Consider the following 13,794-nt stretch of genomic DNA (forward strand, 5'->3'; position numbering starts at 1 on the left):
CTACCAGTGGGCTACATGCCCATTTCAAAGCCGGTTCTAACCATGGTCTCCCCCTCTTGGCCCTGTCTCCTAAATGTCTGCAGGAACAAAAGGCATACTGTTCAGGAGTGTTGTTTTCAGCGATCCTTTAAAGGCGGCTTCACCTGAAGCTCGACTTTAGTGCTAGCACCCTGTGCACCCTTCCTGGGGAGGAGGTCACACCTCGCTCCATGGCTAATGCCTTTGTTCCCGGGTCAGGGAGTCATTCACACATCTCCCTAGGCAGCCAGAAACCCTGTCTGAGTATAAGTAGTCGTTCTGAGGCCACTATACTAGCTGGAGTGCAAGGTAGCTACTTTCTAAAAGTTGCATAAAATTATTAGTGACATTAAATCTGATCTGATCATCAGATCGGATTTAACTTCACCATTAATGTGAGGCCTTACTTGACCTGGTTAGGTGGTCCCGTTCTGGAATTAGACGTGTTTAAGGGTAAACCGTTTAACCCTGTGTTAGCCAATGGGGCTTCTAATTTTCCCCATTAAAACTAAATGTGGAAGAGTTGCTGGAAAAACATGTAAAAACATATGCCTCATTCACAAAAATATTGCTCCCTGCCATATGACCATATAGCCCTGCTTTAGAAGAGTCTGACACTGCCCTTTTAAGTATATAGTGGCACCCCGAAGTGTCTTTCACGATTTGTGCACGCAGTCTGGCACAAACAGTGCTGCGGTCCTGTGTGGACACTCTGCCTTTCATGCCCTGGGTACCATATATTAGGGACTTGAAAGTAAGGCATTGCTTGCCAATTGGGGATAGCCAAATAAACATACTTTTGTATAGGGGCACTGAGGTATGGTTAGCAGGCCTCAGTGAACTCTTAAAGTAAAAAAAAAAAGCAGCATCAGTTCCAAAAGTGGTGGTGAACATGCAAAAGGATGCATTTTCTTACATTTAGATTTTAGTAATCTGAAAAAGGGCGGCATATAGCATTAAAAATAATGAATCATATGTTTCCTTAAAGCTGAAACTGAGAACACAGGGGTTTGGCAAGACAGGATGGAGTATTGTGCCTTAATTATCCTGTGATGATGTGTTTTTCTGTTCTCTCTTCTTCCTTTCACAGGCTCTTGAATATCAGAATGGGGAGAAGACCGACTCCAGGAAAAAAAAGAAAAGTACCATGTTCGCCTGAACCCGTAAGAGCCACACTTCCATCTTCTCCTGTCCATAATGTGTCAGCTTCAAGATCCCAAAATCATGCAAAGAGGAACCATCAGCTGGAGCCGCTATCCGGGAACCTGCCCAATGTGATCCTTTTATCTATGCTAGAGAAGTTGGATGTCAAATTGGATAACTTGCAGAATACCCTAGAGGATGTACCGTCTAGGGTCGCTGGGCTTATGGAGCAAATCTGGATAGCACAGGGTCAATATCACCTTGACAATGGTAGTGTGTCTTTGGAGGTGGTCAGTCCGGTGACGGTTGGAGAATATTCTTCCAGTAGGTCCCCTCTGGTCCCTCTTTCAGTCAGGGCAAGGGAACAGAACCAATACCTTCAGCCTACACCCCCATATGGGTGTGAACAACAGCAGAGTCAGCTCCTCAAACCATTGTCTCCGTGTGGCCGTGAACCACAGCAGAACTGTACTGTCTCCAGCTGTCCTCCCGATATTCCAGTCATCCCATGTGAGCCCAGCCTCGGTCTTCTGCCAGTGACTGATGATGAACAGGAACCACAGCAGGACCAGTACATACAACTAGTGATCCCAGATGAACACAAACCAGAGGAACACTTGCAGAAGGAACTATTGCATGCAGACAGTTGGGACCCACAACAGAACTTCTTCATGCAGCCATCAATTCACGAAGAACATGGGCCACAGCAAAACAACTGCAGACAGCCAGTGCTCCTAGATGAGAAGGAACCAGATGAACAAGATCTGTTGTGGTTTGATCGCGAGGGTCCACTTCAAAACCACTGCATACATCCAGCATTTGAAGAGGACCAGAGTCTAGAGCACAACGCATGCCTGCAGCAGGTGCTCTCTGCACATGAACAACATCAGAGCTGCAAGACAAAACCAATGCACCCTGAAAACCCAGATCGTGAGTATGACCTACAACAACTGTGTACTGATGCGCATGGCCTGTCTGTATGCTCATCATTCCTGGCACAAAATACTGCTGATAGGGGTGGAGCTATCACCAGAGACCCATCAGAGAGAGGAAATATGGAATCAGATGTATTGCTGTTCAAAGCCATTCCAGGTATTTGTTTTTTAACGAGTTGGTACTAAACTGTAGTTCTGAAGGAATTTAACATAAAAATTCTCCCAAGTGGATGTTTCCAGAGTTTTAGTAACATCTGAATGGGGCTGAATCCGAGTTGTGTGGAGTGGTATCTTTGGGGGGGGGCGTGGTTTGGGTGAACCCTCACAATTTATGAATACACCTGAAGTGGTTCTGTACCTGGTATCTCCTCTATTTCCACAATGGAGTTTTTCCGTACTCTTCAGAAGTACGCTGAGAATTGGCACTCTGCATATAAATAAAGTTCAGAATTCTGATCCATTCATAATAGTCCGCATTCCAGTCTCAGGAGCTCTGAGGAATTAGTGGCAGAATCTAGGATTTCACCACAAGCACCTTCGTTATCCTCATCCTTTAAGTGGCAGATGCGAGCAAGATGTTAATCACTGACAGTAAAAGACAGCGTCCTTTTTTCTTGATAGTGCATACTAAACATATTAAAGATGACTCAGGAGGGAGGAAGACCGTGTGTAGAGGAGAAGGTGATGTGTAAGTCAGGCTTGGTCTGTAGTGATGGAATGGATAGGGCAAGGTCCATGGCATCTACAGTGTTTTCTAAAACATTGACTGTTTTACTGTATTTTGTAAGGACATGTGCGTAGAACTGGTGGACCTGCAGGTCACAGAGGGCCAGTTTTATCATACTGTATCATGTAGAACATATCAGTTCAAGGGGGATTGAAGATTAGTTAGAGTCTGTGGTGCTGTGGTCTGTAGGGTTATGTACACAGTATAAGGTGGTCTGAAGGTCCAGCTTGTTTAGTTGTATTGTATTATACAGGCTTAGGTCATATATTTGCTAACATTTATTTTATCTGAAATGGGCACCATTATAATGCCCCTGCTGTGCCTGCAGGTATATCTCCCTTTACATTTCTGTCACTTTTTCCTCCCACTAAGTCACCAATATCAGCAATACCAGTAACTCTGCTCCTGGGTGGTTGAAGGTAATGGTGATTGTTCTGAGATATGTGGAATTACTGGGGGAATTTGACTTCTGCTTCCCTCGGTAATTATAGAATAGGATGATTGCTGAAGAAATTGTTGACTCCATGACCATGTCTGTGTGAAAAATAGCTTTGCAAAATCACATCCATTTTTTAGAGTCGATTCATATTTTTGCCATCTTTAGATGGCTAATGCATATTGGCGCCTGTTGAGACTATCCAATGTACATTACGTTGAATGCACTAAATGGTGCAGTACTGTGTGTTACGATAATCCCAAGCATAGTCCTTCACTTTGATATCTGTCACCAAAGAACCTCTGATACACTCACTGACTACTCTGTTCATCCTCTCTGCATGCCCATTACTCTGTGGGTGATAAAGACTAGTACATTTATGGCTGATAACAGTTCCACCAAAAAAAAAAAAACTCCATCTCCCTCAAGACAAATTGTATAACTTTATCAAGTACCAATTCACCGAAAACCCACTTTAGCACATACAAACCTCACTTCCAACCACCTTGGCATGTAGTCCACAGGCACAATGGCACATTTCTGATGCACATGAAGCATCTGAAACAGATCCAAAAATTCGTGCAATTGTCTTGGACTGGCTCACTGGCAACCAACCCAAGTGCTGTTACTTAGATACAAATCAAAAAGGACGCTCAGTGAGGAGCAACACATACGTATCTGATGCATTATGAATTTACTAAAACACTAGCACAAGCACATCAATTGGCAATGATAGTTAAACAGTATATATAAATATATATAGTGTGTTTTTATTCAATGATAGTTATAGTTAGAGGTAGATCATAAGCTGGCTATATTAATTCATGATGCAGTGAATTGAGATGTAAAAGTACTTCTGTCACTTAGACTAACAAAGGAGAATCCAGCCTTTTAACCTAGATACTGACCCCAAAGGTCAAAATAGTCTCAGAATAATATATAAGCACAAAGTGCACTACTAGCACCATAGTAGTGAAACACACAGAGGGTCATTACGAGTTTGGCGGTCTTGAGACCGCCATGTCGGCGATGGCGGTCGGACCGCTGCAGATCTGGTGGTGAAGACCACCATATTATGACCTCGGAAGTTCTGACTGCAAGACTGGTGCTTCACCACCAGTACCGCCTATGTGGTCCGAGCGCCGGCGTTAGGCATCTCCACGCTGGTTGGAACCAAGTCAACACCGACAGTATTAGGATTCAGCAGACCGTCGCACCGCCACAGAAAACCTGGCACTCCCTATTCACTGTATGGGAGGGAGACACTCACAACACCCCCTTCAGCTCCCATGCACACATATGACACCCCCAAAACACATTCATGTCCCTCCCACCCGAAACGCTTGCACCCACACATTTACACACACAGATGCAAATACATTTTTCGCATTACGCATGATATACACGCATACATATACAACAGATGTTGACACAGACACCCCGAAAACTCAGCCCAGGCACACTGACTACACAACCATAAACAACATTTAGCCTACCTTCACTGCAAGTCCGACATCACACGTGCAGCGTTCCCTGTGTTGCAAATGCGCCGGTTCACCCCGCCGATGCTTTTCCACCATTGGAAGACTGCTGTGCTGATTTGTGAGTCGTAATTTGGTGCGCGTGGCGGTTGTGGTACTGCCTCTTTGCTGCCGTCATTCAGCCTAGCGCTTTCGGAATACTGACTGTTTTCTGGCTGTTTCATTTTTCTGACTCACAATATGGCGGTAAGTTTGCCGCTTCCACGGTGGTCTTTGGCAGCTGCCAGCACGGCGGTCAGTGGTGAAGATCGCCAAGCTCGTAATGACCATCACAGTCTGGAATCAGTTGCACTAAGGCCCTCATTAAAACCCTGGCGGTCGGTGATAAGGTGGCGGTAATGCTGCCAGCATGCCGGCTGTAACAAAAATTGAATCGTGACCACAGCGGAAACCGCCAACACAGACAGCCCCCTTAACACTCCTACCGCCACAGCGGTAGCAACAAACACCGCAGCAGTAACTGCCAACAGCCAGACGGAAGTCAATGTATCGCCCACTGCATTACAGCACACCTATCCGCTACCTTTTCCGGGGCGGTACCAACGTCATCAAAAGCACGGCGGAAACAGTACTCTGAAGGGAAATAACTCACCTCTCGACACTCAAGGAAGAACCACGACGGCATGGAGCCCGAGCTGCACTTCTTCCTAATGCTGGTGTACCTTCTCATACACCAGGAACACGAAAACCAGCGAAGACGACCACGGTGAGTACTGCACCTAGCACACAAGGTAGGGGGGAGGAAAAAGAGAGTGACACACACATGCAACACACAACACCCCCCACCTACAACACCATACACACAAGCAGATGCAACAACATTACATATACATCCCATAACCCTCAGGAATAACGCAAGGACAAAAAGGAATGGAATAAAATGAGTGTAATAGTACAGTCTTAGAAAAATACGTACTAAAATACATAAACAGTATGTACAATATCTACAATGTATACAAAAGGAGGGACAATGCCCACTCCAAAATGTCCGTGGCCCACTGGGCCAAAACACCTAGGCCAAGGCCACACTTGACTCCTGCCTTAATACGGAGAGAACACTGCAGGGGCATCAGGACGAAAACACACAGGCACCCCAGGGGGACGTGGAATAATGGGGTACCTCAGCCGGTACAGCGCCACTGGCCTGGAGGGGGCTCCATGCACTCTGCTTGGTCCTGGGGAGTGCAAAGCCACAGTGTCTCCGTGTCTCTAGTGGGTGATTTGCCCACTGTTTTGTCCTGGGGAGTGCAAAGCCACAGTCTCTCTGGTGGGTGGGTTGCCCACTGCTTGGTCCTGCTTGGTACTGGGGAGTGCAAAGCCACAGTCTCTCTAATGGGTGGGTTGCCCACTGCTTGGCCCTGGGGAGTGTGAAGCCACAGTCTCTCTAGTGGGTGGCTTCTCCACTAGTTCTGGAGGGGACTTTGTGCCCAGTGTTCTTCCTCCTGCCAAGGAGGGGGTGAGTAGATGCCTTCTTCCACTGGTTCTGGAGGGGGCTTTGTGCCCAGTGTGCTTCATCCTGCCAATGAGGGGGTGAGTGGATGCCTTATTCCACTGGTTCTGGAGGGGGCTTTGTGCCCAGTGTGCTACATCTTGCCAAGGAGGGGATGAGTGGATGCCTTCTTCCACTGGTTCTAGAGGGGGCCTGGTGTCCAGTGTGCTACATCCTGCCAAGGAGGGGGTGAGTGGATGCCCTCTTCCACTGGTTCTGGAGGGGGCCTGGTGCCCAGTGTGCTTCATCCAGGATGGGGCAAGGTCACAGTCTCTCACCTGTGTGTCACACCGACAGGTGTTGCAGGGGCCAGGCCGCACTGCAGCCCATGTAGTAACCACTACACACTGCACGCCGGCGGTGACGGCTGCTCAGTGGATGCCGGTTGCGCTGCAAGTAGCGGTGCTGGCAATAGTGGTGGTAGTCTCCAGGCCTTCATCTGCAGCCTCGGACGGCTGCCCACTGGTGCTGCTGCTGGCAGTGCTGCTGGCAGCGGTGCATGTGGCGGTGTTGGCGGCGGTGCTGGCAGTGGTGGTGGTAGCCTCCAGGCCTTCATCTGCAGCCTTGGACGGCTGTAGTGTCGTGGCTGGTGTTGTGTGCCCCTTCCTGCCTTTGGCAGATGGCGGTGACTCCTTGCTTCTGCCAGCTGGTGTCTTTTTCTTGCCCTTGCTGGCTGGTGTCCCCTTCCTGCCCTTGCTAGGTGGCAGACCCTTCTTGGCCTTGGCAGGTGGTGCTGGCACACTGGCTGGGCTGACGGGTGAGTCCTTGGAGCCTCTCACTCCTGCAGTTGCTACAGAAACCACAGTGGCCGTGGACTTGGTGGCTGAGGTGCTGGGTTGGGTTCTGGCCACCCTGTCCCGAGGTGAAGGACGATGGGGGGGGTAGGGGTAGGGAATAGGTCAGTGTTGGCAAGGAAAAGCTTCTTAGGGATACTTAGCGGGAAGAGGGTGAAGGTTTGGGAGTGGATGTTGGAGGTGCCTGTCTGCTGTGCTTGGGTACAGGTACATGGGCTGGATGCTGGTGTGAGGTGGATGGCTGTTGGGTATCTGTGTGCTTGCGTTTGTGTACTTTGGGAGGAGGGGTCACAGACACAGTGGGAGAGGACACAGGGGACGTGTGCATGGATGTGGGGGTGGTGACTGCCAGTGAGGGGCGTGTAGTGACGAGCGTGTAGTGATAGGCGTGATGGTGATGCAGGTAGTGAATGAGGATGTAGTGCATGCAGGTGTGAGTGGAAACGGTACTGGGAGGGAGGTGGACGAGGAGGAGGAGGGGGACACAGTGGACACAGTGGAGGCAGTGGATGTTGGTGTGTCTGCATGTGGATGGTGCTTGTATGAGTGCTTGTGAGATGAAGTGTGGTGCTTGTGTTTGCCTGAGCCACTATGTGTGTTAATTTGGGTGATTGCTGGTCTGAAGGTGTGCTTGGGATAGGCTGGGGTTGAGGGGATTTGGACTGGGTCGAGGAAGTTGAAGGGGGGAGGCTGGAGAAAGGGACAAGGGCTGCCATCAGTGTGTTGGCCAGAGCCTGGAATGCTCTCTGTTGGGCCGCCACGCCAGAGTGAATGCCCTCCAGGTATGCATTTGTTTGTTGCAAATGCCCTGCTACACCCTGGATAGCTTTCAGTATGGTTGACTGCCCAACAGAGAGGGATCTCAGGAGGTCAATAGCCTCCTCACTGAGGGCAGCAGGGCTGACTGGGGCAGGGCCTGAGGTGCCTGGGGCGAAGGAGATGCCCACCCTCCTGGGTGAGTGGGCACGGGACCCGCTGAGGGGCTGCTGGGAGGGCGGTGCTGTTACGGGGGTCGAATGTACCTGTAGTTGGGGTGGCCACACAGGTGTCCACCACTGCCAGGGAGCTGCCATCGGAGGAGGTGTCGCTGTAAGTGGTGTCCCCTCCTGTCTCCGTCGTGGTACTCCCCTCGCCCTCCGTCCCACTGGTGCCATCACTGTTGGTGGATTCGGCCTCCAGTCCCATGTGGGATGCAGCTCCCTCCGTCGACGGTGCCTCTGCTCCTCCGCCAGATGATGCTAATGCACACAAGGACAGGGTGACAAACAAAAAAGGATAGGGAGAGACAGAGGATACACTTGGTCAATGCCAGCAACAACACTACCATTGGCGTACACAACTCACAGGGAACAGTTCTATGCACTAGGTCATGCACTACCAGATACAATGCTAGTCACCAGCCCATGGGATACAATGGCTAACGTCATTTGCTGCACACCTGATACCCAAAGGACCCTGCCCATTAGTAGATGCCCACTAACCTTAATGGGGCTGGAGTGCATCTGAGCTTGCCCATCATCAAATATACCCTGCCATGTTCGCCCTGGCCTAGGGGCACCCACAGCCCACATCCCCAACCTAGGTAATTCCTTAACACGCACAAAGTCATGATTCTGAATCTGTACTCACCCCCTTGTGGCTGCTGTGATGCCTTCAAGCACCCTTCCAACTCCGTATAGGCCACCACCAGGATGCGGAACATCAGTGGGGTCAGGATACGACGGGCACCCCTTTCTCGTTGGAAGGCCAGCCTCAGCTGGGCATCCGCCGTATTCCTTGTCCAGCGGCAATGGTCCTCCCACCGTTAGCGGCAGTGGGTGCTCCACCTGTCAAAGACACCCAGGGTCCGCACCTCGTTGGCGATGGCACACCAAATATCCTTTTTCTGATGGACACTGACCTGAAGAAAAAATAAAGCAGAATAGGTATTAGTCATACCGTCCGGACTGTTATACTCATGGCCCAACATATCACACCCATCCCCTTGACCACCATACATGCAGCACTCTGCTCAGGACCCCTCAGACCCCCCCCTACACGGGGCTTGCACACACAGCAATCCATACATTTATGCGCCACGCATCATGCTCACTGTGTACTAACCTGTTTGTCTGGAGGACCATAGAGTAAACGGTCCTGGGGTAGGACCCCATCCACCAGTCTCTCCAACTCCTCCGAAGTGAAGGCAGGGGCCCTTTCCCGAGACACTCGAGCCATTGTCGCTTCCAGGCACAGGTCACAGCAGCACTTGCAGTGTCGGTCCTCTCCTGTTGAAGGTCAGGTAGCAAGTGAGTGAACAGATAGAAAATGGCAGTCACGTCTGCGGCGGTGTGTACCGTCAACGCTGGCATACCTCGCCATTGGCTCCTGGAACCCATATGCCCCAATGATAACCAATGCGGTGTTGCATGGCAGCCGCCGACCGCAACGGCGCACCACGTCAGCGGAATTACCTCATTTCCACTTGTCGCTCCTCACAGATCAGGTAGCCGCCATTTCAGGTGGACACAGGCCATGGCGCCTAACTGCGTCACATCAGACATTGGCCCATCAACTGACTTACGACTTCACATACTGTTTCTGTAAAGCAAAAATTGCATGCTACTGTTGAAATATGTGTGAATTTGACCTTCTGCTCACCGTTTTTCACTCTAGAGTTCAACCACTGAGGATGAATAGGAGATGGAGACATCCTCCTGTGTACAGACCCTGGTGGACCTGGCGACAATGGAGGACAGGCACATTATCCTGCCCTACAGACTTGATAGGGCCACAATCCAAGAACTGTGTGCCCAGTTGGAGCCAAACCTGATATCTGCTATCCGCCACCCCACAGGTATCCCCCCTCTAGTGCAGGTCCTGTCAGTGCTCCCATTTCCTGGCAAGTGGTTCCTTCCAAGCGACAGTGGCCATGGCAACAGGGATGCCACAGCCTGTGTTCTCAAACGTGCTGACCAGAGTGTTGTCTGCCCTGCTGAAATGCATGCGCAGCTACATCGTATTCCCCGAGGTGGAGGATTTGGCCACAGTGAAGGCTGATTTTTATGCACTGGGACATATCCCCAACATCATTGGTGCCATTGATGGTACACATATTGCATTTGTCTTGCAGATGGTGTGTTTGGTGGACCAGTACATCTCCCATGTCAATGCCAAATATCCTGGCTCTGTACATGATGCCTTTATCTTGAGGAACAGCAGCATCCCATATTTAGTGTCTCAACTCCAGAGGCGGCTAATAGGTGAGCCCATGGTCCCCACTCAGTTGATGTAGGTATATGGGTGTGGGCTTGGCCCTAAGGGTGAGTGTGTGGCTAACAGGTATCCCTTGAATATTTGCAGGTGACTCTGGCTACTGACCCCAGTTAGGAATGCCAGGACAAGGGCAGAGGAACGTTACAATGAGGCACATGGGCGAACAAGAAGGATCATTGAGAGAACCTTGGGCTTCCTGAAGGTCAGATTCCGGTGCCTCCATCTGACAGGTACTGTCACCCAAGAAGGTGTGCCAGATCATCGTTGCATGTTGCACAACCTGGCCTTGAGACGCCAGGTGCCTTTTCTGCAGGAGGATGAGCCTGGGGATGGTCGTGTGGCAGCAGTGGAGCCTGTGGACAGTGATGAAGAGGAGGCAGAGGAAGAAGATATGGACAACAGAACAACACTAATTCAACAGTACCTCCAGTGACACACAGGTAAGACACTGTAACTTCACCTTCCATTGCAGTTTTGTGTTTGACATTGAACATGGCAGCCTGATTTCCCTATTTCTATGGCCACTTACTGTACCCTTTGGCATCTCTATTTTCAGATCTCTGTGCCCCACTCTGGCTCCTAGTGTGTTTACTGTTGCCCACTACAGGTCATACCTATGTAAATATTACAGTACATTTGAATTGCAATGTTTACAGTTTGTGAAACTAATAAATTTGATTAACAATTGCCAGACTCCATATTTGATTTTGTTCCAAGGGTGTTTATTTCTGTGATAATAAGTGTAGGGGGTATTGCAGTGGGCTGGGTTGCTAATGGAGGAAAGTCCAGGGTAGAGTCCAGTTTATTTGTATCACAGGTTCATTGTCCAAGGGGGTATAGGAAGGGGAACAATGGCAGTTCAAGGTGGACAGGGTGTCAGAGTGGGACAGAAGGGTGACAATCAAGAGAGACTTATTTCCTGGTGGGGGTCTTGGCAATGTTCTCTGGCTTCTGCCTGGATCACAGGCACTGTTTGCAGGGTGGTTCTCCTTCTGCAGGGGGAGGGGTGCTGGTGGCCTGTTGGTCCTGTGCAGGGCCTCCTGTCCAATAGCGCCGGCGGAGGTGGAAGGCTGTTCTTCGGTTTGGCTAGTGTCAGGGGCCCGTTGGTGTGCCACTGCCTCCCTCACGGTGTTGGCCATGTCAGCCAGCACCCCTGCAATGGTGACCAGGGTGGTGTGGATGTCCCTCAGGTCCTCCCTGATCCCCAGATACTGCCCCTCCTGCAGCCGCTGGGTCTCCTGCAGCTTGGCCAGTATCTGGCCCATGGTCTCCTGGGAATGGTGGTGCCTTGTGAAGAGTCGGTTCCCTGGGCCTGTCCTCCCCCCTGTTGCACAGCAGTCCTCCCAGGTTCCCTGTTGTCCGGTGCCTCTGTCCCCCGAAACGTGTGCCCACTGTAGGAGGCTGGACTGGCTTGTAGTGAGTACCAAGGGGTACTTACACCTTGCACCAGGCCCAGGTATCCCTTATTAGTGTATAGGGTGTCTAGCAGCTTAGGCTGATAGATAATGGTAGCTCAGCAGAGCAGCTTAGGCTGAACTAGGAGACGAGTGAAGCTCCTGCAGTACCACTAGTGTCACTTGCACAATATCATAAGAAAAACACAATACACAGATATACTAGAAATAAAGGTACTTTATTTTTATGACAATATGCCAAAGTATCTCAGAGTGTACCCTCAGTATGAGGATAGCAAATATACACAAGATATATGTACACAATACCAAAAATATGCAGTATAGTCTTAGAAAACAGTGCAAACAATGTATAGTTACAATAGGATGCAATGGGGACACATAGAGATAGGGGCAACACAAACCATATACTCCAGAAGTGGAATGCGAACCACGAATGGACCCCAAACCTATGTGACCTTGTAGAGGGTCGCTGGGACTATTAGAAAATAGTAAGGGTTAGAAAAATAGCCCACCCGAAGACCCTGAAAAGTGAGTGCAAAGTGCACTAAAGTTCCCCAAAGAGCACAGAAGTCGTGATAGGGGAATTCTGCAGGAAAGACACAAACCAGCAATGCAACAACGATGGATTTCCAGTCGAGGGTACCTGTGGAACAAGGGAACCAAGTCCAAAAGTCACAAGCAAGTCACAAGCAAGTCGGAGATGGGCAGATGCCCAGGAAATGCCAGCTGTGGGTGCAAAGAAGCTGCTACTAGGCAGTAGAAGCTGAGGATTCTGCAGGAACGACAGGGGCTAGAGACTTCCCCTTTGGAGGATGGATCCCCCACGCCGTGGAGAGTCGTGCAGAAGTTTTTTTCCTGAAGAAAGACCGCCAACAAGCCTTGCTAGCTGCAAATCGTGCGGTTAGGGTTTTTGGATGCTGCTGTGGCCCAGGAGGGACCAGGATGTCGCCAATTGCGTCTGGGGACAGAGGGGGCGTCGAGCAAGACAAGGAGCCCTCTCAGAAGCAGGCAGCACACGCAGAAGTGCCGGAACAGGCACTTTGAAGAAGAGTGAAACGGTGCTCACCCGAAGTTGCACAAAGGAGTCCCACGCCGCCGGAGGACAACTTAGAAAGTCGTGCAATGCAGGTTAGAGTGCCGTGGACCCAGGCTTGGCTGTGCACAAAGGATTTCCGCCGGAAGTGCACAGAAGCCGGAGTAACTGCAAAAGACGCGGTTCCCAGCAATGCAGTCTGGCGTGGAGAGGCAAGGATTTACCTCCACCAAACTTGGACTGAAGAGTCACTGGACTGTGGGAGTCACTTGGACAGAGTTGCTGGAATCAAGGGACCTCGCTCGTCGTGCTGAGAGGAGACCCAGAGTACCGGTAATGCAGTTCTTTGGTGCCTGCGGTTGCAGGGGGAAGATTACGTTGACCCACGGGAGATTTCTTCGGAGCTTCTAGTGCAGAGAGGAGGCAGACTACCCCCACGGCATGCACCACCAGGAAAACAGTCGAGAAGGCGGCAGGATCAGCGTTACAGAGTTGCAGTAGTCGTCTTAGCTACTTTGTTGTGGTTTTGCAGGCTTCCAGCGTGGTCAGCAGTCGATTCCTTGGCAGAAGGTGAAGAGAGAGAGATGCAGAGGAACTCTGATGAGCTCTTGCATTCGTTATCTAAGGAATTCCCCAAAGCAGAGACCCTAAATAGCCAGAAAAGAGGGTTTGGCTACTTAGGAGAGAGGATAGGCTAGCAACACCTGAAGGAGCCTATCAGAAGGAGACTCTGACGTCACCTGCTGGCACTGGCCACTCAGAGCAGTCCAGTGTGCCAGCAGCACCTCTGTTTCCATGATGGCAGAGGTCTGGAAACATATATACAGTGAAAAATGGGGGTAACATGCCAGGCAAGATGGTACTTTCCTAGACCCACTGCCACTGACCCCAGTTCCCTGATCGTCCTGTGTTAGTGGGGTTGCCTGGGGTCCCTATAGTGGTGGACACACTGCTGATTGACGTGTCCTGGGGACAGAAGGATGGGACCGCTGGGTGGGTGTAGGAGGC

At 50.4% G+C, this 13,794-nt stretch overlaps 1 protein-coding gene across 1 annotated transcript in view; it reads left to right on the top strand.

Moving 5' to 3' along the window:
* Positions 1–13,794, top strand: part of LOC138287270 (zinc finger protein interacting with ribonucleoprotein K-like) — a 91,717-nt gene that overhangs the window by 31,837 nt on the left and 46,086 nt on the right. Inside the window, exon 2 of the mRNA XM_069227630.1 lies at positions 1,109–2,091. Within this exon, the coding sequence (XP_069083731.1) occupies positions 1,109–2,091 (983 nt within the window). The remainder of the gene's footprint in view (positions 1–1,108; positions 2,092–13,794) is intronic.

Source organism: Pleurodeles waltl, chromosome 4_1 (genome assembly GCF_031143425.1).
Source record: "Pleurodeles waltl isolate 20211129_DDA chromosome 4_1, aPleWal1.hap1.20221129, whole genome shotgun sequence".
Taxonomy (NCBI): Eukaryota; Metazoa; Chordata; class Amphibia; order Caudata; family Salamandridae; genus Pleurodeles; species Pleurodeles waltl.